The sequence below is a fragment of the Lepisma saccharinum genome, chromosome 5 (genome assembly GCF_977018435.1).
Source record: "Lepisma saccharinum chromosome 5, izLepSacc3.1, whole genome shotgun sequence".
In the NCBI taxonomy this organism is placed as follows: Eukaryota; Metazoa; Arthropoda; class Insecta; order Zygentoma; family Lepismatidae; genus Lepisma; species Lepisma saccharinum.
Window position 1 is genome coordinate 92064269 of NC_139233.1, and position 26828 is coordinate 92091096.

Genomic DNA, 26828 nt, shown 5'->3' on the forward strand with positions numbered 1-26828 from the left:
TGGCAGAGATCGAGAATGTGTGGGCCCTTACTCCCACATCCTCTAAATGTGCCTCCATGGCACAGTGTTAAGTGCACGGGTAACTTTACCTTTTTAACTTGCCTGTTGCACCACAAGTTAGTATTTTATATATTACTGGTAATTTGAATAACTGGTGGTCGAGCATGTTTAATGGTTGACTCATGTTCTCTCCACCAAAGATTCCAGGTTTAAGTTCTGGCCTGAGCATGGGTGTTGCATCACCATTCATCCTTATTGTGGCAGTTAGTCAAAAGTGTCAGCAAGTACTGAAATAAGACAGATACAAGTTGTGATTAATTTGCTAAAACTATATGGTTTGCAACAAAATGTTAAATAACATAGAAGCCAAATAACACCCAACTTTGCTAAGAATAACATTGAAAATGGCATATTTACTTAACGAAGTAACATCTTTGATCTGTGACTGTTTGTGATTACTAATATTTCATTCATTAAGATTGATGTCTCCATTCCCATGTGGTTTCCTGGTTATCCAACTGCACGTTGGTACAGTTTAACATGTCCATATGTTTTTACTGATATAAATACATATAATTGAGTTAGCTTTTTCAGTTTGAGGTTCAATTGTTTCAGTTATGGCAATAAGTTATATGTGAATTAGAAGTTTGGTGTTGGATGGTGTGACAAAGTCAGAGGATGGTGTAATAGCTCAACAGGTAGAGTACTCGCTTGAATTTCCAGGTTTCAAATTCCAGTTCAAACCTTGTAAGGCCACGTGACAGAATTTACTGAATGTGTACATTACTCTGGAGTCTATAAACACTACAGAGGGCTGCGGTGGTCTAGTTGGTAAGGCATCTGACTGACCCGGGTTTGATTCCTGTGGTGGGTGATTTTTTTCCAGTCTTGTCCCAGCAAAAAGTGGCTCTGGGGCACACCCAGCCTCAAATCAATGGGTACCTGGTATGACGGTATCATAATGAGTACCATCATAATGTGAAAAATAAAATAATTTTTATCACTTGAAATATACGATTTAAGTTCGTATTTGGTAGTTTATATTTGTATAAATTTAATTTACATCACTTTGGCTTTGTTTTAATTGAAGTACGTATGTAAACTGCACGTATTAAAAATATTTTATATATCTCAGCGATGTAATTTGGTTTGTGACGTATCAAGAAAGTGCTTACCGTAAATTGCCAATTTATGTAAAATCACACATATGTTTGGTTTCAACAGCTTTTACTTGCTCATACATTACTATATGGGTACGAACATGTATTTAATATGTATTACTAACACGTACAAACCATTTGAAATTAATTTTGGTTGATTTTCGACAATAAACTTACGATTAGCTATAAGGAGCGCCTTTAAGAGTAATCCTAAAGTAGTGAAGTAATCCTAAAATTGGAAACATAGCCAACTCACATAAAGGGAAAAATCTAAGTTGTGCATAAATAACCTTTTTCCCACCAAAATTGTAAAACTTAAAATTACTGAAAAAGGTAAAAAGAAAATACATAAACATGTGATAGAATATTGTAATATCTATTTTATTGTATCTAATTTATTTTACATGCGTTTTCATGCATAATATCTGTACAATTCAATAATTGTCATTTGAAAAGTATTCGCAAGTTTGTATTCTGTGCTGAAAGTTGTAACAGTGTGAGTTTGGAGACACTGCTTCATCTTTAAGATCACGGACGACTAGAATGGAGTCACTAAATATTTCGGGGACCTAAATTGGAAATATTTTATGTAAAACAACAAGATTTTTCCTGGAAAGGTGACAAAAATGTCACAAAAAGAGCAGTAACGGTTTTTCGATGTTCAGAAAGGCCGTGAAGAACCTAAAAAGTGAATAGGACATTAAAAAGTGATCGGTCCATAGGACGTAAAAATGGCAGCCATCTTATCTTCATAACGGGCTAACAGATAAGTATTGTGGATATATATGTAGCTACATAAATGAAAGGCCTAGTTTGTTAATATACATAAAGTGTGCACTCTGAATGTGGAAAATCTGTTAAACGTATAAATACACATAATTCGTCTTAGATTCTACTGTTCATAATCGAGCGTTTTGGTGCCGATTTTCTCGTTAAAATCTACGCAAGATCGGAAGCAATTATACATGGTATTAAATTGACTTGAAGCGATAAATGTGAAGACAAACGTGTAATATGTGAAAAAGTTAATGTAATGCAATATTTATGCTTCATTATATATATATATGAATGTGTACTGAATTTATGTATGAACTTGAAAACTCAGTTGTTTAATTTGTTTAAATACATCGTTCGTTAACACTTGATTTTGGTAATTTTCCTTATATTTTCAAAAGTGAACAATTTATTGTGCCAGTAATTTTACAACATATAAAATCTTAAACTTGAATTTCTCGTATCTTATCATGTAAAGATTTAAAACCATATTCATTATTCCTTTTAAAAGAAATATATGACCGTGTCATTCAGCAAGCCGAGGAAGAGTGTCATACTGGGTGCAACCCTGGCGGTAAAGGTTCCAGAGAGAGGTGCTGATCACATCACCTCCAAAATGGCAGAGATGGAGGATGTGTGGGACCCTTCCCCCACATTACCTAAATGTGCTTTCATGGCACGGTGCTATATGTGCGGGGAACTTTACCTTTACCTATAAACACTATATAGGGCCATTCAGAAGTGATGATACAAACTGTAAGGGTGAGAAGTATGCAGTAGCAAAAACTTGCATTGAACATGGGACATTAACCATTTGTAGGAAAACTGAAACTAGTGTATAGTTATGATCTGCCACTGATGTGTTTTTGTATACCCTTGCTCATGATGTGCTCATTATGTGCTAATATCCTTGCATATATGACTATTAGGTGTACACTACTAGGTGCTGTATTACTAGTACTAGTGTAGAACAAAATCAGAGGAACAAAAGAAAATGTACACCTTTCTCAGAATGCTGTTAAACGTAAGGTATGCCACATGTACTCAGCCACCCCTTGGCAACATTACAAGTTGTAAACAAAGAGCCGAACTAGGATGACACCTAGTGGATAAGTGTGCAAGGAGAAGGGTGTACGATGAGCATGAGTATCAACAAACACGTCAGTAGCAGATCTTTACCATATGTTCATAAATTTTCCATTTTATCACAAACTGTTCAGACCGATGTTGACTGCTATGATGCCAAGGCTCCTAGGATCAATTCCCGGCCTGAGTATGCATGTTTGCTGTGAGTGAGTGTTCATTAATTTCATCCTATCATCTCGCACCCTCATTATCACAATTAGCCAAAAAGTGATAGAAAAGCTATAATAAATAACAAAAATGACAACCATGTTGACTGCAACCATTTTGTTTGTCCTAGTCATCACATTTAAATCACCCTGTACGTAAATAAAGAGGACTTACAATCTTGGACCTCCTTGGCCTTGTTTTGAAGAAGAAAAAAACAAAAAAGGAAATTAATTTTTTTCTTTGTGAAGTCATGCATTTCGACTTGAGAAATACCGTATTTCACTGGATAATCATTGCAGTTTATGCCAAATTTTCCTGCAAAAAATGTAAAGTCTGCCATTATGTGAAGCTTTTTTTTAAAAAAAATGTACCAGACAGGAATACTCATGAATATACAGTAAAATTGAATATAGTCCAAATCAGAATTTTACCCAGAATTTTCCATCTTTGGGAGGGGAGAGGTTTATATTTAAGGAATGTAGGTGTAAAATTAGAGGCAAAATTAGCAAAATTTGATCCTTTGTGACAAATTTTAGAAAGGTGTTGAGGTAATTTTCAGGGAGTGTAAGGATGAGTGTTGAAATTGTGTGGATAAATCTCTGGTCAAAATTGAACATTTAGTGAACATTTTGCCCATCTGGAAAAGTTAACATGTTAGTTGTTATTGATTTGTGCATTGTAGTTGAAATATTATACTTGAGAAAATTTACTCAGTGTTGCAAAGTACAGACTTAGTTTCATTATCTGACATGACGATTACATGATGAAAGGTGGTAAACCAATTTTTGGACTGAAAAACAGGGTGTGACTATTATGTGGTGAAATATTGTACATGTTTTGCAAGATGTCAGCAATAACATCTTGAGGAGATCCAAGATTATAAGTACTGTTCTTTTTTTTTGTGTTGTTTTTTCTCATGGTTTCAGTCTTTGTATGTACATGTTAGAAGTTGTTGCTAATTGAAATTATTAACTTTCTATGCAATTTTATTCTTCCCTCAGTTCCAACCCCACACGTGTGTGCCCACGGTGCTAGCTTCATGTGTAGAGAACGTGTGGGTGCCAAAAAAGTGCAGCAAAGAAAAGCCTCATTTGACAGAAGCTCTGTGGTTGTATTGTGGTGCTCATGGAATGAGGGTGTGGCTGCCTCTCTTTCCTCGTGATGGTGATAAAACTCATACATTTATGTCGAAACGTATAATGCTCCCATTTCATCTCAGGATATATCCATTAGGTAAGATGCATAGTGTTTTCCTTGTGATATATGTGCTTATTTTGTAATAATTACAAGATGGATTATGTACAGGGTGTTTTGCTCGTTCTTGGCCCTTGATTTTTGCTTATAAATATCAAACTATTGGTCATAATGTAATTAAATTTTCTATGGACATACCTGGGTGTATGAAAAGCATGGTGACTTTACAGCAAAGGTTGGAAGTTGTTGCCATCCTCCTTCATGCACATCCAACAATGTTCCTGTTGTTTCCAGTTTCTTCGCCAAATATTGAATGATAGACTTTGCAGGAGGTTTCCGGACCCCAAAATTTGCAATAAATTGTTGCTCTCGCTCCTTTATGGATTCCGTTTCTAAGTACATGCAAACAATAAACACTACGCTGTTCCCCTGAGTACTGGCTCATACTGTACTGCTTTGTTACTGTACTGTAATCATGAACCACTGATTGTAAGCACGAACTTTCAACCGAATCTGTACAAATATGAACCACTATCAGGTCACAACTTGATATCGATATTCGATATATAAATATTGAAAATATTGACATTGATATTAGATACGTCTATATTTGATATCAATATATATATATTGATATGTCGATATCTATATACGATATCGATATTATCGATGTTTGGTGGTGGTGCATTCCTTACGTACAGTGGTCAGAAGTAGCGAGCTACTTGTAGCGTCGCTACTGTAGCTAGCTACACAATTTGTAGCGGTAGCTGTAGCGACGCTACATTTTTTCTCAGCATTTTGAGGTGAATTTTGAATGTGGCAACAACGTCAGAAAAATCGACAATAACCCTTAATTTTGCAGGAGGTTCAAAAAGACAGTCTGGAGGTACAGATTATCTAGATTGTAGATTATAGATATCTGCATTATTTAATTAGTAGCTGAATAATTCAGATATCCAGATAACTAACTGACATATATGAATATATTCCTGCTAACAGCTACGTTTTTTTAGCTGCATCGCTATTTTGGAGAGAAACATGCCTCGTTTGCTGCACAACTGGAAAAAGTGCCTCGTTTGTGTCACACCCGGAACCAATCCTGTGGATATTCATGGTGTAAGAGACACCAAAATGTCATTAATTCCTGTGTAAAACACAACTTGCAGTGCAAAAATGAGTGATAGATTAGTGCCAGCAATAAATGGCTCAGTACGGTAACAGCATTGATCATCGTCAGTATATAGGATCTCACCAGCAGGAAATTATTGTTACGAGAATGATAGAGTTTCTGGAATTACAATTATTTTCGCGATAGTATTTGTTCACAAATTTTAAAATTACAATACGTTTAGAACAGTCAGGTTTACACGACAGTTTCCTCAATAATTTTATCATATTGCAAAAAACATGTACGAGTTCTTGACTTTCCTACAGAAACGACATTTTTCTTTAGTTAATACGTATACATAGTTTCCAAATTTATGTATTTCTCCTACTTTTGCGTAACTTTTCTGTAACTTTTGCTAATCATGACATCATCATCATCATCATCCCTTGCCGTTTCCTGCCTCTGGCTGGGTCAGCATACAAGTCAAGCCTCTCCATTTTTTCCTGGTCTTCCACCCCCTCTCTTACCATGGTGTTCCAATCTTGTCCTCTTCTCCTAACACTCTCCGCTATATGCTCTTTCCACCAACATCTTGGTCTCCCCCTTGGCCTTATTCCTACTCCTCGTGCATTGTAAGCTCTTACTGGTAGTCTTTCTGCATCCATCCTCTTCATGTGTCCGAACCAATTCATCTGTGCCTTATCTATTCTGTCCTGAAGCTTCACTAGCACCCACTGTCTGTCGGATCTCCTCATTCCTTATTCTCTCCCTTCTAGTCTTCCTCAAAAGACTCCTCGAAAATTTAATCTCCACTGCTTGCATCTTTTTTTTTGTCTCTCTCTGTCACTCTGTCATTGTCCAAGTCTGTGCTCCATATGCAATTATTGGCACATAGTATGTGTTATATATTACCTTCTTGCATTTCATAGGTACATCCCTGTTCCATATTAATCTTCAAACACTTTGATATAGTCCACCACCATTCATTTGTCCTCTTCTGTTTACCTCCTCATCTATTCTTACACTTTTCTCAATCATGACAATGAGGATGAATGGTTTATTTAATTATTCTCTTATCTATAGTCGCTTTCTGCCACTTTCGGCTAATTGTGAGAACGAGGAAGAATGATGAATGATGAGCAGTGCGGGGAATGGAGGAGCAGAAGGATCCCATCCTCCCAACTTGGCGTCTTTCCTAGTTTTTCTTTTGAGTCCATTTTATGCATAGATAAGCTGATCGAGACTGGATCCGAACCACTATGAGCCTCCGCTGGGAATCGAACCTGAGGCCCTTTTGTAGTCAAAGGGCTTCAGGTACTTTTCATTCAAAATTCTGTATTCATATCAGTCTATAAAAAATGAAATATTTATTCTCAAGAAAAATATGTTGATGTGAACATACGTAAATACGTAATCCTACCAAATTTGATTTGTGTATAGTTGTAATCATTAATTTGGGTAACACTCTAATTGCAATATTCAAAAAAGTAAAGTAAAGTGCTCCCCTGTGCATAGAACCACGCCATGAAGGCGTATAGGGGGTGTGGGGGTAACGCCCCACACTTTCTTGATCATATATCAAATTTGAATTGATATGCCACTTGCATAGGTATGGTATTCTCAAAACTATAGTAAAAAAAAAAGTAACTGAAGTAACACTGCTATCAAAATTATTGAATGATGGGAATCATGATAATAAATAACAGAATCTATTTACCACTAGTAGGGGATTTGTTTAATACCCATATGGTTGTTTTTATTTTTTTTATGCAGAAGTAGCGCAAAAAGTAGCGAAGTAGCGAGTAGCGAACAGGTAAATTTTTGGTAAATGTAGCTGTAGCTGTAGCGAAGCTACATTTTGGAAGAGTAGCTGTAGCTGTAGCGAAGCTACTTTTAAAATGTAGCGTTCTGATCACTGCTTACGTACAAGTTAAGTCAAGCATAAGGATGTTAAGATAACAAGTAATGCGCTCACCATGCGGGACAGATATTGATGAGAGATTGCCTCTGATTAATATGCAAAGCAAATACGTGCAACAACCAATAAAGATAACAAGGTTCTCAAGTAACTCACTTACGTCTTGTAAGGTCCCTACTTTATAGAACTTGCTGGTTACCGTTGTGTGCCCAAGTATAGGCATGGTGTCGATACGATACGAGACAATACTTGGCAAAGACTCTGTCTCAAGTTGTAAATGATTGTCTCGTTCTTGGTCTCGATATAGAGGGCATACACAAAACAAAATAGTTTGTAATAACGTTTTTCTGTTTGATGCATAGTTTCGACGCTACAAGCAGGGACAACTCCAGAAGAGGGCAGGGATGAAACTTCAAATTGAAAGATATAGATGTGTCGATATTGTCGCTATCATCGATATCGGTATTGTTTGGATAGTCGATACCGCTATTTTCGATATCATCGATATCGACTCAATAACAATATTTAATCTATATCGAACTTCGATATCGCACAGCCTTAGTCACAACAACAGGGCCAAGAACTTAAACTGAAAGCACAAGTCCGTACGATTGACATTTAATGGCAGAACCGTCCAGATGCATGTGCATGCCTGTGCAGGGACTAGAGAGACTGTGGTACCATCTCCAGTGATGTCACCATGCTTCTCATGCACCAAGGTATGTCCGTAGCAAATGTCATTACTATGACCAATAGTTTAATTTTTATAAGCAAAATCAGGGGTCAAGAACAAGTGAAACACCCTGTAGAATATCTGGTAAACAATTTTTATTAATCTTTTTGTGTGACAAGAAAATACCCGAAGTGGGTCATTCACTAACAATGGAATTTTTCCAGCATCTCTGTTTCTATCAACCCAGTGTAACAATTATTAGCATTTCGATAGTTTGTAAGTCTTTTTCCTTGTAATTAAGTGTCTTGGGGTTCTATTCTGGTGGAGGCACATACTTTATGATTTAGTTCCTTCATCAGAGGCACAAACTGAATTTTGGGTAAAAAATATAATTGAGCATGACCACGGAAAGAATTTCTGTAAAGACATTGCCACGTGATTTATCCCCATATGTCTTTATCCTGAAGCAAATTTTTTGTATTTGTTTTGTAGATTTGAACCTGATCTCATTACAATCTTGAAATTTTCTTTTTGTTACAGCAATCTTATTTGAAGATGCCATATTGTTAGGTGCTGAAAATGATTCAGTTTTATTCACATCCGACTCCAATTCACCATTTTCACTGCCATTCTGTGTTCTAGAAATTACAGTAAGTAATATTTGGGTATCTGATCATAGATTTAGCTCTTTTGCACTCTTCGGTTATGTACTTTTGAACAGTACATAACCAATGCATAAGTGCTTTCCTGAATGCAAGTTACTAAAATTGTAAAGAATATTGATAATCTGTAGTTGAATGTGTATTAAAATCATTTTCTTCTGTGCAGATATCTTCATTTTGAGTAAAAAATAATTATAATTTGTCTCAATAATCCATATAAATTTTAGAACTACTTTGCATAAAATAGTAATTTCATAAAAGTTTGGTTTTATTTTTCAACCAGTTGTATCCGTTCCATAAACATTTCATTTTATCTTTCAGAGTCAAGTGTACCTTCATCAAATTTTACGGCAGCTGATTAGACGAAACCTGGGCTTCCATGCATGGGAAATAGCCAGAAGTTGTACAAATCTTCCGTATTTTCCTCACTCATTGGAGCTACTTCTTCATGAGGTATTTATTACGAATATTATTATTAAAATGGTAAAAAAGCAATCTGACCTGTGGGTTTGTGTGTGGTAGCATACAGTATAAACAAATAAAATACACGGCAATATAGAGGAACATAGAAAATCTGACGTTTATGCAGTTTTCCAGTGTCATTGGCAAGAGACAGACCTAGGGGAAGGTTGAGTCTGGGAACTGAAGCTGAATGATTATTTTAAGTGGTCATCCTTCATGTTGAACATTCTAGATTTTTACACTTTTCTATTATGTGTCGTGTGCTTTATTTGTCTCCTCTATAATCCTGATAGGAAAAACAAGATTTATTACTATTCATTTGTTTACTTATGTTTTTAAAGTTTCAGCTGCAACACTGACAAAAAAGGTAAAGTTCTCCCCTGTGCTTTGCACCATGCCATGAAGGCGTATAAGTGTGTGGAGTTAAGGTCCCACACTTTCTTGATCATGGCCGAAGGTGGGGGTGATGTGATCAGCACCACGCCGCTGGCTGTCTTTACCCCCCCAGAGTTTTCTCCAGTGGGGTGCCAGAGCCACTTGGGTGGGTGCCAGAGCCACTTGAATAAGTTGAAAAAAAATCCCGGTTCTCCCCTGCCGGGTATAGAACCTGGGTCTCTTGCATGATAGTCAGATGCCCTAACGACTGAGCTACCACTGCAACACTGAATGACCATTTTATACTGAAAGTTTAACAGTAGCAGAAACAATAAAACAAAAACACCACAAGATGGCACAAGCAAAAAAATGGCACTAACATTGTTAATGACTACTGGAAACTGTGTTCTGGCAAGAAAATGTCAGAATTTGGTGGTAGGTTATTGTATAAGTATTGAAACCTAAGAAAAGAGAGCATTGCAGAAATTATATAGAAAAATAGTGTGGTCTTATTGGTTGATTAAAATAAATCCATAATTTGTCGTGTATTCAGATATTAATGAAAGTGCGATTCTTCCAATTCTACAAGATGTATATTTAGGTAGTAGTATGTTTGATCTCCCCTGCCCCTGGTCCGAATAGAAGACTTACAAAATAGGGTTGAGCTGATACCATTTGGAACCGATACACCCACTGATGTGAGTACTCTTTCTGGTTCTCACTGATATTAATACCGATGTTTAAAAATTGTAAATTAAAAGTTTTTCAAAATATTGATTAGTATATGTGGGTGAGTATTAACTCCAAATATATGCATCAGTTTGCCAGAGTTTTGCTTCAAAATATTCAAATATTACTTCAGAGTATGAAAATATCTGTTATGTTATCATAAAATAGTTTTTTCACACAAACTTGGTAGAAATAAATGGAAACTTTGAATTTTGCATAACTCCCATGGTAATGCAATTTACAAAAGTGTCGCATGGCATTTTTGGAGACCCTGAGAAGGACCAAAATACCAGAAAAGTATCGGCCGTTATTCGTAAATAAAATCTAACTGATACTTTCTGTTACTTATACCAGGTGTCTACCAATACCAATACATCAACACCAGTATCGGCTCAGCCCTATAAAAAATTAAATCACATATACATCTACATGCTAGAGCTTGCCCTGCCTCCACTGAATTTTTCCTATGAAAATTCATCCACCATATTTACGCGTGTATAGTGTGCGTGCGTGTATAATGCGCATGCTGATTTTTGATGCGTAAAAGTTTAAAAAAATATATATATCTCATATATAATGCGCAATACAATTCAGTTTCAAGAAATGGCTTTCTTAGTTGTGCTGATCAAGAGTGAATAACATCATACCTATTCAATGAGTCACCTGTTGCTATGTGCACCAAGAGGAGAATATCCTCTTGTGTAAACAATAAGTTTCCAACCCATGCCACCTTCACCCTCTCACTCCACTGTGTTTAGCATCCCAAAACTTTCACTCTTTAACCACCTTATTTATTCTGTAATAGTAGAAAGCGAGATCAAAATTACATTATGGATTTGCAGTGTTCAGGAAGTTATTTTCTTTAAAACTTCTCGCCCAACAAATAGTGATGCATATCATATGCATCCCATGTGGCTGAAGGTGCATGCTTGAATTGTGCCAGAGTTTCCTGGCTTTTCTTGCTGTCGTAGAACATTACATTATAAAGTGAAAAATTGTGTGAAATTGCCTTCAAACTTTTATACGTGGTTTTGCTCATTCCTCCTTTAATTTTTTCTAAAATAACTTCAAAATATATACTTTTTCCGTGACTAATGTAACATTTATACGAGGCACATTCAGTACCATCAAACTAGCAGTTAGCAGCACAAGATTTCTTCCATTAAGGAATTTACACACTCCATATATATATTATTATTATTTGGACAATAATACATTTTAATTATTGTTTTCTTTTCCTTACGTTTTCTTTCATCCAAATCATTGTAGAAATCAGAACGTTCTTTCATTTTGTGATGAACTTATTTCAACCGCATTTCACATTAGTATCGTCATCTTGAATGGAATACTGTTGCCATATTCAGAAACTGCAGGATTTAAGCTTTACAACGATATATAACATGATAGGGTTCCTTAAACATGAAAAATCAATGCAATAGTCCCAAAATCATGGAATGACCCTGTACGGTTTCATGTTGGCTGTCTGAATTATTCCGTTCATAGTACGCACCACAGTTTTTGGGAGCAAAATTTTGATAAAAAGTGTGCATTATACATGAGTAAATACGGTATTATGTATTTTATACTCTGAAATTGAATGGCAAAATATCCCCTCCCACCATTTCTCTTAGTATTCATATTTCCAAATTATTCCGACAGGTTCTCGAAGAAGAAGCAACAAGCAAGGAGCCCATCCCAGATGCCTTACTTCCAAGTGTGATAGAATTCATTCATGAATTTCCAGTGTATCTGCAGACGGTGGTACAGTGTGCACGTAAAACTGAGATTGCTTTGTGGCCTTACCTGTTTGCTGCAGCAGGGAAACCCAAGGATCTTTTCCAAGAGTGTTTACAGAAGAAACACCTGGACACTGCTGCCTCGTATTTAATTATTATTCAGGTGAGAGAACTCGATTGCAGCTTAAATATTTGCACATCTGATAACGTTGAAACTGAATGCACATCGTCTTGAGTTATAATTTGGTTCACTCCACAAAGAAATGCAATTTGAATTTAAACAACCCATGCAAGTACAATGTTAGTTTAGGTGTTAATATATAAATTATTCTCCCACCTTCCTTATGGTTTTCTATTTTGTTTTTTTACTATTCTGTTTGGTTACAGAGTTTTCATGTGATTGTTGTTCTCCATAACTTGTTCATTTCACAGTTGTGTTTTGATGGGAACACTAAATGTGTTAAAAAAATTCTGTTAACTGTTTTTAGCAAAGGGGTTAGCATTGCTGATCACCACTTCAAATGGAAAGCATTTTTGTATTCACTGTGTTTGTTTAAGATCTTCCCTCTATTGTTAGAAATGAACTTGTGAATATTGGATTTCCATACACAGCATGTTTCATAATAGAGTAAACAACTTATGAGGTTTATTGTTAAAAAAAATATCTGAAACACAACAATAGAATAATCTAATAGAAATAAGAAATCAGGCTAGACTTAGGTGGTTAAATAACTCTGATGATGCAAATTTAAACAATTATAATAGAATAAAGCAAGAAGTTAACCACACATTTAGAAGTAAAAAAAGAGATTACTTAAAAAGCAAAATTAACGAAATTGAAACAAACAGCAAAAATGAAAATATCAGATTAGGTGGTTAAATAACTCTGATGATGCAAATTTAAACAATTATAATAGAATAAAGCAAGAAGTTAACTACACATTTAGAAGTAAAAAAAGAGGTTACTTAAAAAGCAAAATTAACGAAATTGAAACAAACAGCAAAAATGAAAATATCAGAGATTTATATAAAGGTGTAAATGAGTTTAGAAAGGGGTGGCAACCTAAAGTAAACTTGATAAAAGATAAAGATGGTGATTTTCTAGCTGACCCAAGCGATATTCTAAATAGATGGAAGAACTACTTTAATGACCTTTTAAATGTCCATGTAGGAGATAAATCAGAAGTAAATGAAGTCCACAGAGCAGAACCTTTAGTTCCAGAACCTAACTTGACTGAAGTTAAAGATGCTATTAAAAGGGTAAAGAATAACAAAGCACCTGGCATTGATTTAATACCAGCTGAGTTAATTAAATATGGTGGAAATTCATTAATATGTCAAATTCATAAATTAATTTGTTTAATATGGAATAAAGAAGAAATACCTCAACAGTGGAAAGAATCCATAATTGTTCCTGTGTTTAAAAAAGGTGATAAAATGAACTGCAATAATTACCGTGGAATTTCTCTACTCTCAACAACATATAAAATATTATCTAACATTCTTTTAACAAGACTAACCCCATATGCTAATGAAATTATAGGTGATTATCAATGTGGATTTAAATGTAACAGCAATGTGGATTTAAACGTAACAGATCAACTGCAGTCAAATTTTTCACATCAGACAGACACTTGAAAAAAAGTGGGAATATAATCAAAATGTCCATCAGCTATTCATTGATTTCAAAAAAGCATATGATTCGGTCAAAAGAGAGAAATTATATAATATATTAGTCGAGTTTGGAATACCTAAGAAGCTTGTTACTATGATAAAAATATGCACCAGTGAAACAGAAAGTAAAATTTGTGTGGGTATTAATATGTCTGACAAATTTTCAATTCATGATGGGTTAAAACAAGGAGATGCATTATCTCCATTGCTCTTTAATTTTGCCTTAGAAGGAGGAAGGTAAAAGAAACTAAAGAAGGACTAAAATTAAATTGTGTGACTCAGTTGTTAGCATATGCAGATGATGTAGACTTACTGGGGGATGATGTGAATACAATTAAGAATAATGCTAAAATATTTTTCAAAACTGCTAAAGAAATAAGTTTGGAAGTTAACAAAGAGAAAACTAAATATATGCTTACAGGCCGAAACCAAGTGTTAGGTAATAATCAAAATCTAATTATTGATAACAACTCGTTTGAACCAGTTAACAAATTCAAATACTTAGGAGTAATATTAACAAATGAAAATGATATTAAAGAGGAAATAAAAAGTAGGCTTAATTCAGGAAATGCATGTTACTTCTCTCTTCATAAACTTTTATCTTCTCGTTTAATATCTAAGAAAGTAAAAGTTAAAATATACAAAACAGTAATTTTGCCTGTAGTATTATATGGATGTGAAACTTGGTCCCATACATTGAAAGAGGAACATAAATTGAGAGTATTTGAAAATAAGATCCTTAGGAAAATCTTTGGACCTAAAAGGGATGAGGAGACAGATGAGTGGAGAAGGTTACATAATTTAGAAGTACATAATTTGTATTCATGTCCAGATATTATTAGAATAATTAAATCAAGAAGACTTAGGTGGGCAGGCCATATGGCACGAATGGGAGAGGAAATAGGAGTTTACAGGATTCTTGTTTGGAAACCTGATGGTAAGAGACCTGTAGGAAGGCCAAGACGAAGATGGAGGGACAACGTTGAGATGGACCTAAGGGAAATCGGTAGGGATAGAAAAGAGTATATAGAACTTGCTCAAGATAGGGAAAGATGGAAGGCCTGTGTTGCTTCTGCCATGAACCTTCGGGTTTAAGAAGGCTAGGGAGTTAGTTAGTTAGTACAACAATGAGGTTTGTTGTATAACAATGAGAAAATCTTCCAAGTTTTATTTTCATGCTGTGGTGTCCGGCGAGGTTAGGACACAATAGTACCCAGAGGAAGCGTGTTAAGGGGACATAAGATGTTAAGTTGTGCATAAACCCAACCGGCAAGCCTCAAATTATTAATCTTCCTTAAGGGACAATTATATATATTATCTTTGCTGATTTTGACAAATCTAAAATTTACCATTTCTTATAACTCATTAAAGTATTTATTCAATGCATGAGAAATGAGTGTGCATGGGTATGGTGCCACATCGAAAGATAGGGAGCACTCATTTCGTTCAGAAAAGAAAAAAAAACGTGTTCCGTATGCAAACATTTGTCAAGTGACGCAGGCGCCATGTTCCACAATTGTTGGAGCGCAATTTGCAATGTGGGTTTGCAGTGTCAACGTACCAAATTATTTACTAAACAATTAATTAAATCCATGCACATTTCTACTACTACCATCACCTCGTAACTAGGAATTGTTTTTAACCTAATTTGTCTTCAATGATCAACAATGTTAACAACAAGATGCCAAATGTATTCATGAGTATTCAATAACATGTTCAATCGCTCATTTACAATCCACATTCTGCGTCAACTGATCAATTGACTATTAGCTTTTGATTTTTAATCAATATTGTTAACAACTGCATTACTTGCCACATCAACAATATACACGTCCATAAAATTTAACAAGCATTTGGTATTTGTTTGCTCGTAAAAATAGCTCTGATTTTTATCCAAATAAGAATTCTGGTATTTTAAAAAACTCAATTTATAACAACTATACAATCCGAAACAACACTAGCCTCATCTCTTGTATTTTACATCCTAATCTTATTCACCATGCAACAAAAACTCAAGTTTTGTTACATCATTTTAATGCTACTATTTGGTCATAAAGGTGGTGGTGGGGGGGATGTATTAGTATCAACGCCTTTCTTTGTTTCTCAAAAGTTATATTACCGCCTTTTTAATTAATAGAATTTCGCTTCTATCATTCGATCTCAATTTCTAACGAGTTCGTTATCCATGATTAATCCACAATCAAAAAGGGAGAGATTCGTTTCTTGGCACTAATTTACAGAAATTGTAGTTCTGGTGATTTTTGTACTAGTTTTGGTAAGTGCGTACTTTGCAAGCAAGCACTGCACAATAAACTTACGTTCAGTAAAAATGGGGGGGTCGATTTTACGACTTTCTTGCCGCCACAATTGTCAAAGTACATAATTAAGTTCGAGGAGAGAGAAAAAGAACTGTTTCACAAGTCACGACCAGTGCTTTGTATCTTTTCACGACTAATAAGTTCGTAGAGGGACAGCCTGTCTGTGAATAACACTATTCAGAGGTTATCACAATTTCCTGTTTCGCTAAGCACCAAATACGTAAAAGTTCCAACATACCTGTTCGACCGTCGTAATTTTTAGTATGAACACTTAGTCTGCAATCCTACCATTTGCAAACGTATTTCACTTTTAGTTCCCACGATACATATGGTCAAGCAATTTTACAAATGGCTGCTTCCTCTTTAACATCGTGAAACAAGCTAGTCAAGTCTGCAGAGGTGACGCAAGCTGCGTGCGCCGGATCTTCGTAAAATTTGCACTCACTTCTACATCGGCCGGTGAAGAAGTTAAACTCACAATTTATAGCAAACTGGGGTCGAGGATTTAGTTTGGGATGAATCCGTCAGAGGCAGAAGTTATTGAATAGGAGATAGTGTATGCAGAGCCATCTAGTAGAGAGTGAAAGAACTAGATGATTTGAGAAGCTTTACTACTAATGTTGTAGCGATTTTTCAAAAGTACGTAAATATATGAGAAAAAGCGTTACAATGCGCAAGACTTTTGTACACACGGTCATTTTGGTGCTGGTGTAGTGTTAGAGAAAGTGGCTACTTTCACAGGTCCCCAGACCTTACACCTCTAGACTTCTGCATTTGGGGCTTTGTGAAAGACAAAGTCTATGTGCCACCTATGCCACAGAATGTGCAACAGCTAAAGGAGAGAATAAGAAACGCCCTTGCTTTGGTGGACGAGGAGTTCTTGGGAAAAGTGTGGCAAGAACTCTAATTTCGATGGGATGTGTGTCGCATAACTGGTGGAAGCCACATTTAATATTTGTAGCCATTTATAGTTATTTGTCGACATTCATAGAAACTTGAAGTGTTACTGATTGATAACATAACAAATATCATTGCTGTATTCCATATAGTTTAGCAAAAGAATTCTTAAGTTGTTCAATCTATTATGATACACCCTGTATTTAAAGGGTGCTTTAATGAACTGTGTTGTTAGCATTTATATGGTTGTGTATTGTCCTTCACCTTTTGTTCTTACCCATCCCATTTCCTTGGGAACTAATGTGCAGAGAAGAAAAGTTTTTTGTGTGGTACCTTTACAAAGAACACATCATATGCAGATGGTTAATGTTGCTGACCATCGTGAAAACGTGCTTGCTGTTCAGAATTTAATCCCACTTGATCTGTTGTCTCAAATCATGGAGAAATTGACTGTCCAGGATATTGAATACCTTTTACATGATGCTAAGGGCATACCCTCTGGCTCAGAATTTGATTTTAGTAGGGATGATTCAGATACTCTTCCACATTCCATCCAGAAGTGAGTCGGAGGATATGTTCATTTCCAAAATATCATCAGAAGATGTAGTTTCACAATGTAATATTCATACTAATCTGGGACATCCAAATCTTGGCTGATATGCCCGTTGAACTGTAACAACTGAATTAGACCTCGCAAGTTCCAACACACAAATAGACTTGCACTCGGGAGTCACCATCTTTACGAATGGCTCCGCCAAGCGGCAGAGTTAGGAAACAAATTTTGTGCATGCGTAGAATCGAAACTTGGTGAGTTACTCTTTCATTTCATATACGGTTCATATTTGTAATGTGTATAGCACAGAAAATATACAAGTTTAAAACTTATATTCATTTGTGTACACCCGGTATACACTACAGCCAAAGTTACATGCTCTGTTCCATTCTGCGGATAAAATACGATTGCAATGACACTTTTGGTTTGGATGCAGTAAAGCGAAAAGGTAATATTTTTATAGTCCCTCTTCATCCCAACGCAGGTTTCACAATGATATCAACAAAAGAAAATGTAAGCGGGTCATATTTTTGGTTTGTATCAACACTTGATTGCTCTCAATTTACCTTTCTGTGATCGTGAAATTAAACAATGTAAATTTGAAGAAGAAAATTACATGATATTTCAAACAGTAAATATGAATGACTCACAATAATATGGAAAGAAATATTTATCATTGTTCACGTCGTTGTGCATGCTTGGTGCTTCTTTATTATTATTATGGAAACAAGATTTATGAATTATTCTCCCATCTTGCCGCATACGTTCACTTGCAACACATTTTACAAGCAAATATTCGCTAGTACAGCCATGTTACAACAGCTGAACTTCGGTCAATGTCTGCTGATCGGAGAAAATTCGCAAGTTAACTTTGACCACAGATCACATGGACTTATTCTCAGTTCAACTTTTATACAACACAAATTCAGAGTTCTGTGTGACTGCAGATCAATTTACTGCCTAATCGAGGATCAACTTCTAATTAAGATAACCCATTCTAGTGAACCTACAGTGTTTGCCCTATCAGAACTATTGACACATTTAACAAGGCACCCATTCTGTGATCAGACATTATCTCAGCGAGCATCTGCAATTCTAGATTTCAGGGCTACCTCGATGGTGTAGTGATAATGTCTTTACCTTGTACTCAAACGGTCCTAGGTTCCATAACCAGTGGAGGCACATGCTGGTTCAGATTCCACTTTAAACTGTAGGTGCAGTCTTGATTAGCCTCTCTGTACATAAAGTGGACAAACAAACAAATGTTTGCATTGCTAATTGTTTCGGCCACGATTTTTTTTTTTTCGCTCATGTGCGCACATGGGCTCCTTTCCTTTGGCGTCTAAAAAAAAGCAAACAGTTCTGAATGAATACCTTCTTCAAAACGAACAAAAACCGCATGATAAGTAAAAGAAAAGTGACCCCCTTTCTTCTCCTACAACGGCTCATTATCCGCCACTGGTGTGCATGGTAATGTGATAATTGCAGAATTCAGGTCCCTCTTGTTTGAATGCAGCTGTCTGAATAGGAAATATTGCCCGTATTATTGTCTGTTGCGTGGTAAAAGGTAATGCAAGGATCATTTTTCTTTTTCACACTGCTGATAAAAGTTCGGTCTTGGACAACTGCGTTATCTTTAAAATGCCGATGATTTCCCTTCTACCTTCTGCTCTAACTTCCAGTCGGTCTCATTGTGTTTACGCTGCAGCTGACACCAGTGTTTAGTCTAGCGTCTGGGAAAGCTCTCCCTTGCTTAGCGTGCTGCTGTTAAAAAAACAATAAAAAAACTTTGACCTCCAGAATACTCCTGAAACCTACAATAAATTGTCGATTAATCTGAAAATATGCAAGTTTCGTAAAGCTTGTTTTTAGTTCATTTTATGCTGATGAGCTGAGCAGGACTAAATATACAGTTTAAAGTGGGATCCAAACCAGAGTGATTATCGAGTGCGGCACTGTTTAATGTGTCCTAGGATACACATTCGGTTCAAACAGATCGCAAGTTGTGTGTTTACTTTTTCAGAGTGGATTACAATGCAAGTTGAGGAAGAGTTTGAACTGATCCCTGCAAAGGAGGATGGGGGGGGGGATATGAAGTTAACTGAAGCAACGAAATTTACATCCCCGATTTTTTTGTTTTGGGCCGGGGAAAGGTTGTGTTCGTTCCCAAGAGAATCTTCTCTTACCAGTTAATCCTGTAACGGACAATGTTCTAGTGAACGCACATAAAATCCAATATTCATTCTGTCCGATTATCTCCCCGTCTCTTGCTTGCGCCAGTGTGACTACTGTCAAGATTCTTCCGAGTTTCACTTCTTGCAATAAACGAGATTGTTTTCCTTTCTGTAGGTCTCCGTGCAATCGGGTTTATTATGAACTAAAATTGTAAGAATTTTGTGGAAGAGCAATGACTTTGCACAATTAAAAGAAAATACCATTTTTTAAAAGACTTTTTGCCACAACATGCATCCCGTGCAGAACCGGTTGTATAACTACGCAGGATAAATGGTGTTAAGCGTCTCCTTGGAATCTTTGTGTCCACGTTAAGCTCAGTGTTCTCATTTTGTGTAACATTTTTACACTTTCTTTAAAACTTACAATATTATTATATAGTACATATAAAGCTTATTTTCTGAGCTACCACCAAGTATAAAACATCCTTTGTGGGTGTAATTTATACTCTACTTTATTTACACCTGAAAACAGGTGCCATCTTGAAAAGTTTGGATAACTCGAAGTCGTCTAATATGAAGTTAACATTTTTTGGTTCCTTGAACTTCGTATTAACGAGGTTTTTCTGTATTGTGCAGTTTTAATTACACACATGATTGATTGTCTTTAAATCTGACATGTAGAAATTACAAACAAATGTTATGATGTTATTCGTCATAACCACATTTTTATTTTCAAATTACTATTGTAGTTAAAGTTGAATTGAAGAACTAATATGAAAACCTGTATTCTGATGTTAAAATATTTAAGGTTTTAGTCTGAAAACAAATCAAACATTCATGCCAGAAATATGAAGAAAATAACCACAACCCCATCTCACGTAGAGCTAAGATGCTAACATACGCTGTCGTTTTTGCAGAATTTGGAACCATCATCTGTTAGTAGGCAGTATGCAACACTGCTGCTGGATTCAGCCTTGGATCATTGTAAGTGGGAACTTTCCAAGGATTTGGTGCGCTTTCTAAGAGCAATAGGTGAGATTTAATCTTAAATGAAAAAATTAACATTTATCAAGCAATTTTTCTTGTATGTTTGTATTGCTTGTATTGTAGAATTATTTCTCATGTAGTTTACTGTTCTTACAAGCACATAAACACAATTTTCAATGTAACATTTTGGGAAAACAAGCTCTATTCATTCTTGTTTGATTAATGTTACAGTTATAACAATGTAGTCAATTTAACAAAAATAAAAAGAGGCAGTTATACAATGAACCTTGTGAATAAGTTGAACTGTTGTTTTAAGTCCACTTTATTCACAGATAGGCTAATCGGGACTGGACCTACAGTTTAAAGTGGGATCCGAACCACTGTGCTGTGGTGTGTCTCCACCTATTAGCGAACCCAGGGACAGCTTGATTACAAGGCTATGATGTTACAACTACGCCAAACCTTGTGAATAATGTTACATTGTTGAAACATGACATGACAACTTAGCTGTGATCGACACATTTTTGTAATAAATATTATTATTATTTTAAATTAAGGTGTTACCAAATTTTAATTATGGATCCCAAATATCATCAGGTAATTCCAAATCGTCCTTCTTTCTATAGATATTCTTGATCTTTTCTGTAGGATGAACTGCAACATTAATCAAACTAAGAATAAAGGGAGCATATGTTCTCCCAAAACGTTAAATCAAAAATTGTGTTTATGTGCTTCTTAGAATCGTAAACTATAAGATACCAGTAAAGGAATCATAGCTAAGCTGAAAGAGATGATACTGTAATTGAATGAACCATTCTCGGTGTGAGAACATGTTGGTTTGAATTTAATTATCGATAGCAGCAGTACGTTTCCCAGAGTCCAAGTATGCTGCAGAATGTGTAAACTACTCTTGTCATCTCTGATTAATGTTTTAAAGTAAATCTCTGGCAAATTGATATGCATTGTAGTGAAATATTTTTTGGGATGGGACAGATGAATTGGTGTTTACTGTATATACACTGAATGCTCATTGAATTGCGACCACCTACCTAATACTTTGTTGGTCCACTTTTGGTTCGGCGGATGGCCTTCACATGACATGGCATGGATAGTACGAGGTGCTGATATGTCTCCACGGGGATCTGACATCATATATTTGTGATGGCATCCCATAACGAGCCAACTGATGTCTGTGCAGGATGCATGGTTCGAAGAGCTCGTTCCTCAACGTCCCACACCTGCTCTATGGGATTAACATCGCGGTAGTTAGGGGGCCAATTCATATGCTGTATTTCTGTGGAATGTTCCTCCAGCCAAGCAAGTACGTTCCCGCCTCGGTGCCGTCCCTGTGTCTGTAGATGTGTTGCATTGTGGGGTGTAAGTGGTCCTCTAACACCTCCCGATACACAACGGATGTCATATGGCGGTCTGTGTGTCCACACCAATGGTTCCAGTCCATGCCACATAAGCATGCAGGAAGGGTCCATAACCTCGTGCTGTTGGTGCCACACATGCACATTCCCATCACTTAGGTGTAGCAAAAACTGTGATTTATCGGACAAACACACTTTTCCAGTTGTCCATGGTCCAATTAGCATGCTCGTTGGCCCAAGCGAGATGAAGCCGGAGGTGATGCTTCGTGAGGAGTGGGTGACGAGTGGGTCATCTGCTGTGGAATTTCAAGCATGCCAGTGTGTGCCGCACAGTTACATGGGATATGGGTGTTGTGCATCCACTGTTGTATTGGTCCCGTAATTTCTGGATGCTGATGGTGCATTCAGCTGTCATGAGCCATTTGACTCGATGCTCTCCTCACGGTGTGACCTTTCGTATGCCCTTACAATTCTGCCTCGTGGTGGTCGTTGCCCCATTTTCTTGCCATTCCCTGTACAGTCTTAGAAAAAAATACCTGGGCCACGGGACGTAGAATTTCGTAACGTCTTAAAGCCTGTTGTTTATGCAACCCAAATAACAAAATATTCGCTTAAGTTTGCCTGGTGATTCCGAGTTCTCGGGAAGGATTGAGCTTTGATAGCATGAGTCACATGACTCGTGCCCCAGCCACAACAAACAGCTGGGTGCTACGATGCCTCCAGAAGAAAATTTCAGGAACTGGTTTCTTGACAAGAGCTACTCGTAAGGAAATACTATTCTTTCAAGTGATATTAGAGTCATAGTCAAGAAGGTTCACTGAAATGATGGTTCTCATCACAGACCACATGCCACACGTTAATTGTTTAAGTCCAGTTCATGCACTGGACCTACAGATTAAAATGGGATCCGAACCAAATCCTCTCTATTTGGTATTGAATTCGGAAGCCTTTCATTACATGGCGAAGACGTTACCACTACGACATCAGAGAGGCAATGGAACCCCTTGAGAAAGAGATAAGCGAAAATTGCTACGTGACAAACCATATTTGCCCGTAAATTTTAAAAAATAAGACAATATTTTGTACTGACAGTTTCGAACCGTGGGAGAGGCATATATTTTTTGTACCATCGTCCATTTCACGAGTTTATAATTCTTCCTCACCGACACACCTAACGCGAGTGGTAGAAGAAAAGCGAAGTAAAATAACTGAAACAGAAATAAAAGGAAAAAGCGAAATAAATTTTATTCATAATATTCTGCAGTCACTTGAGTTGTATTCACGGGATGCTATCTTTAAAGAAAGCCGTGGTCTCTTCCTTGTCTTTTTTGCTTTCTTTGTGCTCTTGCTTCCCCCGTCACGATTGGTCTAAAACTAATTAATGCGACGTTAATTAAACAATCCAAACAACGAAACAATGCACAATCAACTGCACAAAACAACATTCCAAATGTTTTTTGAATCGGAAAACAATTGAGATGCTGTAAAATGACTTAAGATGCAGTAATAAAGTGGGAATTCGGTACCGTATAGAATTAAATCGGTAGAGATGTTCGATTTGATTGGATGTTTGTTATTTAGATTTGCTATTCTTTCACTTTTGGCAAATAGCGACGATGAAGATGAGTGATGCTATGATGAAATTGATGAAGGGACACTTACCAAGGACACCCACGCCCAAGTCGAGATTCTAACCAGGGACCCATGGCATCGTAGCATGCTGTGCTAACCACTCCTCCATGGAGTGGACATTATAGCATATTTTGTGTGCTCAATTGGGATCAATCAATGGAATGAATAGGCATATTATATGATTAATAAATTCATATCATAATACCACGTCATATTATTCGGCACGAAGTAACATCAGAGACATTCAATCTTGCATTTTTGCCTTTCAACTAATTCTTTGAATTCAGGTTAATCACAACAATAAGATAAATTATGAAGCAAATGATAGTGAATGTGGGATATTATTACGAATTACCTGACAGAAACAACATTAAGCAGGCTCGGTGGTCAAGCTCATTAAGTGATTGACATTCGATATCGTTGCCAAAGTTCCCGGGTTTGAGTACCGTCCTTGGCGGGGGTGTTTGACTATTTCGTCATCAATTTCATGTAATGGTCACTCGTCCTTATCGTCGCGATCATCGAACAGGGAATAAAAATTATAAAAATAAATACGATGGAAGAGTACTTATTTCATCTCTCACGAAATCTCCTAAAAAACCGGAATATATAAAATACATGTATATTCATTCACATACATTTTCGATTTCTATATTTAACTAATCGAGACCGAGAACGGGAGAGCAATTTTCAATTCGACAAACCGAGAGACGGAGAAACTGTCAAGTCTCGTTTCTTCTTGGCACCTCCGTAATCGAGTTGTTCTGTTTGTCATTGGCTTTGTATTGGCAATTATTGCCAGTATTCTTCCCCTGCAGGTAAACCATAACGATGAATTATGATGAAATGAAGCAGATAAAAGGGCAAGAACAAGAAAGTCATGCCTGTTCGGGACTCCAACCCAGAACCTTATGTAACGAGATTTGAAATTCTGGAGAAGGCGTCCGTGTTTCGCTTGGTTTTCTCTTTCCTCTACTTCTCTTATATTATCATACATGTATAATAAAAATGGATCTGATACGATATGTTGCGATTCATAATTGTGCTGGTTAGATGCTACAGATGTGAACTCCAAACTGCAATATATTATTCCCTTGTGTTTCGTATGTGGTTGAACATGAAATTTTCTTACACTGTGACAATTTCTTTCTTAGTTTTGGTTTGGTGCACAGATATGCTAATCTGGACTCGACCTTCAGTTTAAAGTGGGATACTAACCACTATGTGCATCCACCGTGTATCAAACCCGGGATCCACTGATTACAAGGCGACGACGTTATCACTACGCCATCGAGGAGGCCCCATGACAAAATGTTATTCACTCGATCTCTACCATAATTTATTTCATCATTTATATTTTCGATTTCTTCTTCTTTTTTCCTTTTGTTAACTACTCTTATACAACTCTTTTTGCGTCTTCGAATTTCTTCTTGTTTCAGGAAAAAATAATACATGCAGGCTGTATAAAAATCCCCCGTTCAAATAGATAAAACGTTCACTCTCGAGAACTAATTTACATGTTTATCACTAAAGTAACCATTAGGAAGGAAACTATTGAAATGGTAACTGATATAACTGCAGATGAAACAATACTTACAGCCACTAACGAAATATCTATTCTTGTGTAGCCTCACAGACAAGTATATGGTGAGTCATTCACTCTTGCTGACTACGGGCGAAGGTCACTGAACTAAAGGGTGGTGGCAAGCAAGCAGGCTTCTGCTCTACCAAAGACGAGGTCACGTGTTCCAGTTATCAATGGCGTACGAAATAAGGAGGAACACAGCTATCTGACGTATGATTTGGTCCCGTCATTGCACGTAGAACACTTTATCGTCGTGGCCTTGAAGTTCCCTCAGGGCACTCCTACGTAAAGGCTTCTCAGCTAGAAGGATATCTTCCCCATTGAGTGGAGGAAAAGTGGGTGCGTATAGAGGTCCTTCAACTTTCGTATTCTTTTTCATTTCAGAACCCGTGCTGTATCGTCGACTTAATCCAATCTATCCGATGTAGGTTTTAGGTTCTGTTTCTGTTCGGTTATTTCACGTTGTCTTCCTGCTTATGTTATTCGCGACGAAGGTTCTGGATTCGATAATCTGGACAATAACGGGATTGTGTTAGTTGCTTGATTTGGTGTCTTAAGTCCACTTTATGTCCTGTTAGGCTAATCGTGAATGGACCATAATTTAAAGGGGGATCCGAATCACTATGTTCCTCCACCGAGTATCGAACCTGGGATCCCTTAATTACAAGGTGCCCACGATCCCACTGCGCCATCGGGGATTGTGTTCGAAACGAATGAATCAAATTTGAGTGATATGATATGCAACCATTGGAAGACTATTGAAAGAAAAGCTATGGGAACCTGCCAGTTTTTCTACTGCAGACAGGAAACCATAAACATGGAAGAGAAGCTTATATTCTATGAAACCTGACGCTATGTGCTCGAATACTGGCTAAATATAATCCATAGAGGCATAGCAACGTTAAACAACCTCTTATATGATACATATAGGTTTAAAAAGATCAAAATACAAAGATTGTGTGCACCTCACTGATGGCGTAGTGGTAAGGCCTTGTAATCAAGGGGTCTGGGGTACGATACCAGGTGATCGCACATAGTGGTTCGGATCCCACTTTAAACTGTATGCACTTCAGATTAGTCTATCTGTGCCGGTGACTCAGTCGGTAACGCGTCTGACTACCATGCTATAGGTCCCGGGTTCGATTCCCGGCCGGTTCAAGCCCGGGAACTTTTCTAACGTTGGAAGCGGCCCCAGCGCCCACCCAGCGTCGAATGACATGGGTACCTGGGGGAAACCCTGGTGGTAAAGGCGGTCAGGGGCGTGATGCTGATCACATCACCCCCACTCACGAAGGAATCAAGAAAGTGTGGGGCGTTACCCCCACACCCCCTATACGCCTTCATGGCGTAGCGCCAAGCACAGGTGAGAACTTTACCTTTTTTTTTTTGCATACAGTGGACTTACAACAAAATTTCAACTTGCGATAAAGATTATGATAAGGTATTAAAGAATTGGGTCTAACACATTTTTTTATTGTTTACCAATGACATTATTAACTAATATTCTTAATTTCAGTTTCAAGATGAAATCGGCTACGAAATAAAAGGAGT

The 26828-nt window shown here is 36.8% G+C and overlaps 1 protein-coding gene across 2 annotated transcripts in view; it reads left to right on the forward strand.

Moving 5' to 3' along the window:
• Rich (Guanine nucleotide exchange factor subunit Rich) overlaps nt 1–26828 on the forward strand; it is a 211240-nt gene that overhangs the window by 153546 nt on the left and 30866 nt on the right. For both annotated transcript variants that reach the window (XR_014441698.1, XM_083122778.1), the window contains exons 12-16: nt 4229–4460; nt 8661–8770; nt 9104–9235; nt 12008–12247; nt 20618–20732. Coding sequence is in view for 1 of the 2 variants with exons in the window: in XM_083122778.1 (XP_082978904.1) it covers nt 4229–4460; nt 8661–8770; nt 9104–9235; nt 12008–12247; nt 20618–20732 (829 nt within the window). In the remaining variant the exon portion in view is untranslated. The remainder of the gene's footprint in view (nt 1–4228; nt 4461–8660; nt 8771–9103; nt 9236–12007; nt 12248–20617; nt 20733–26828) is intronic.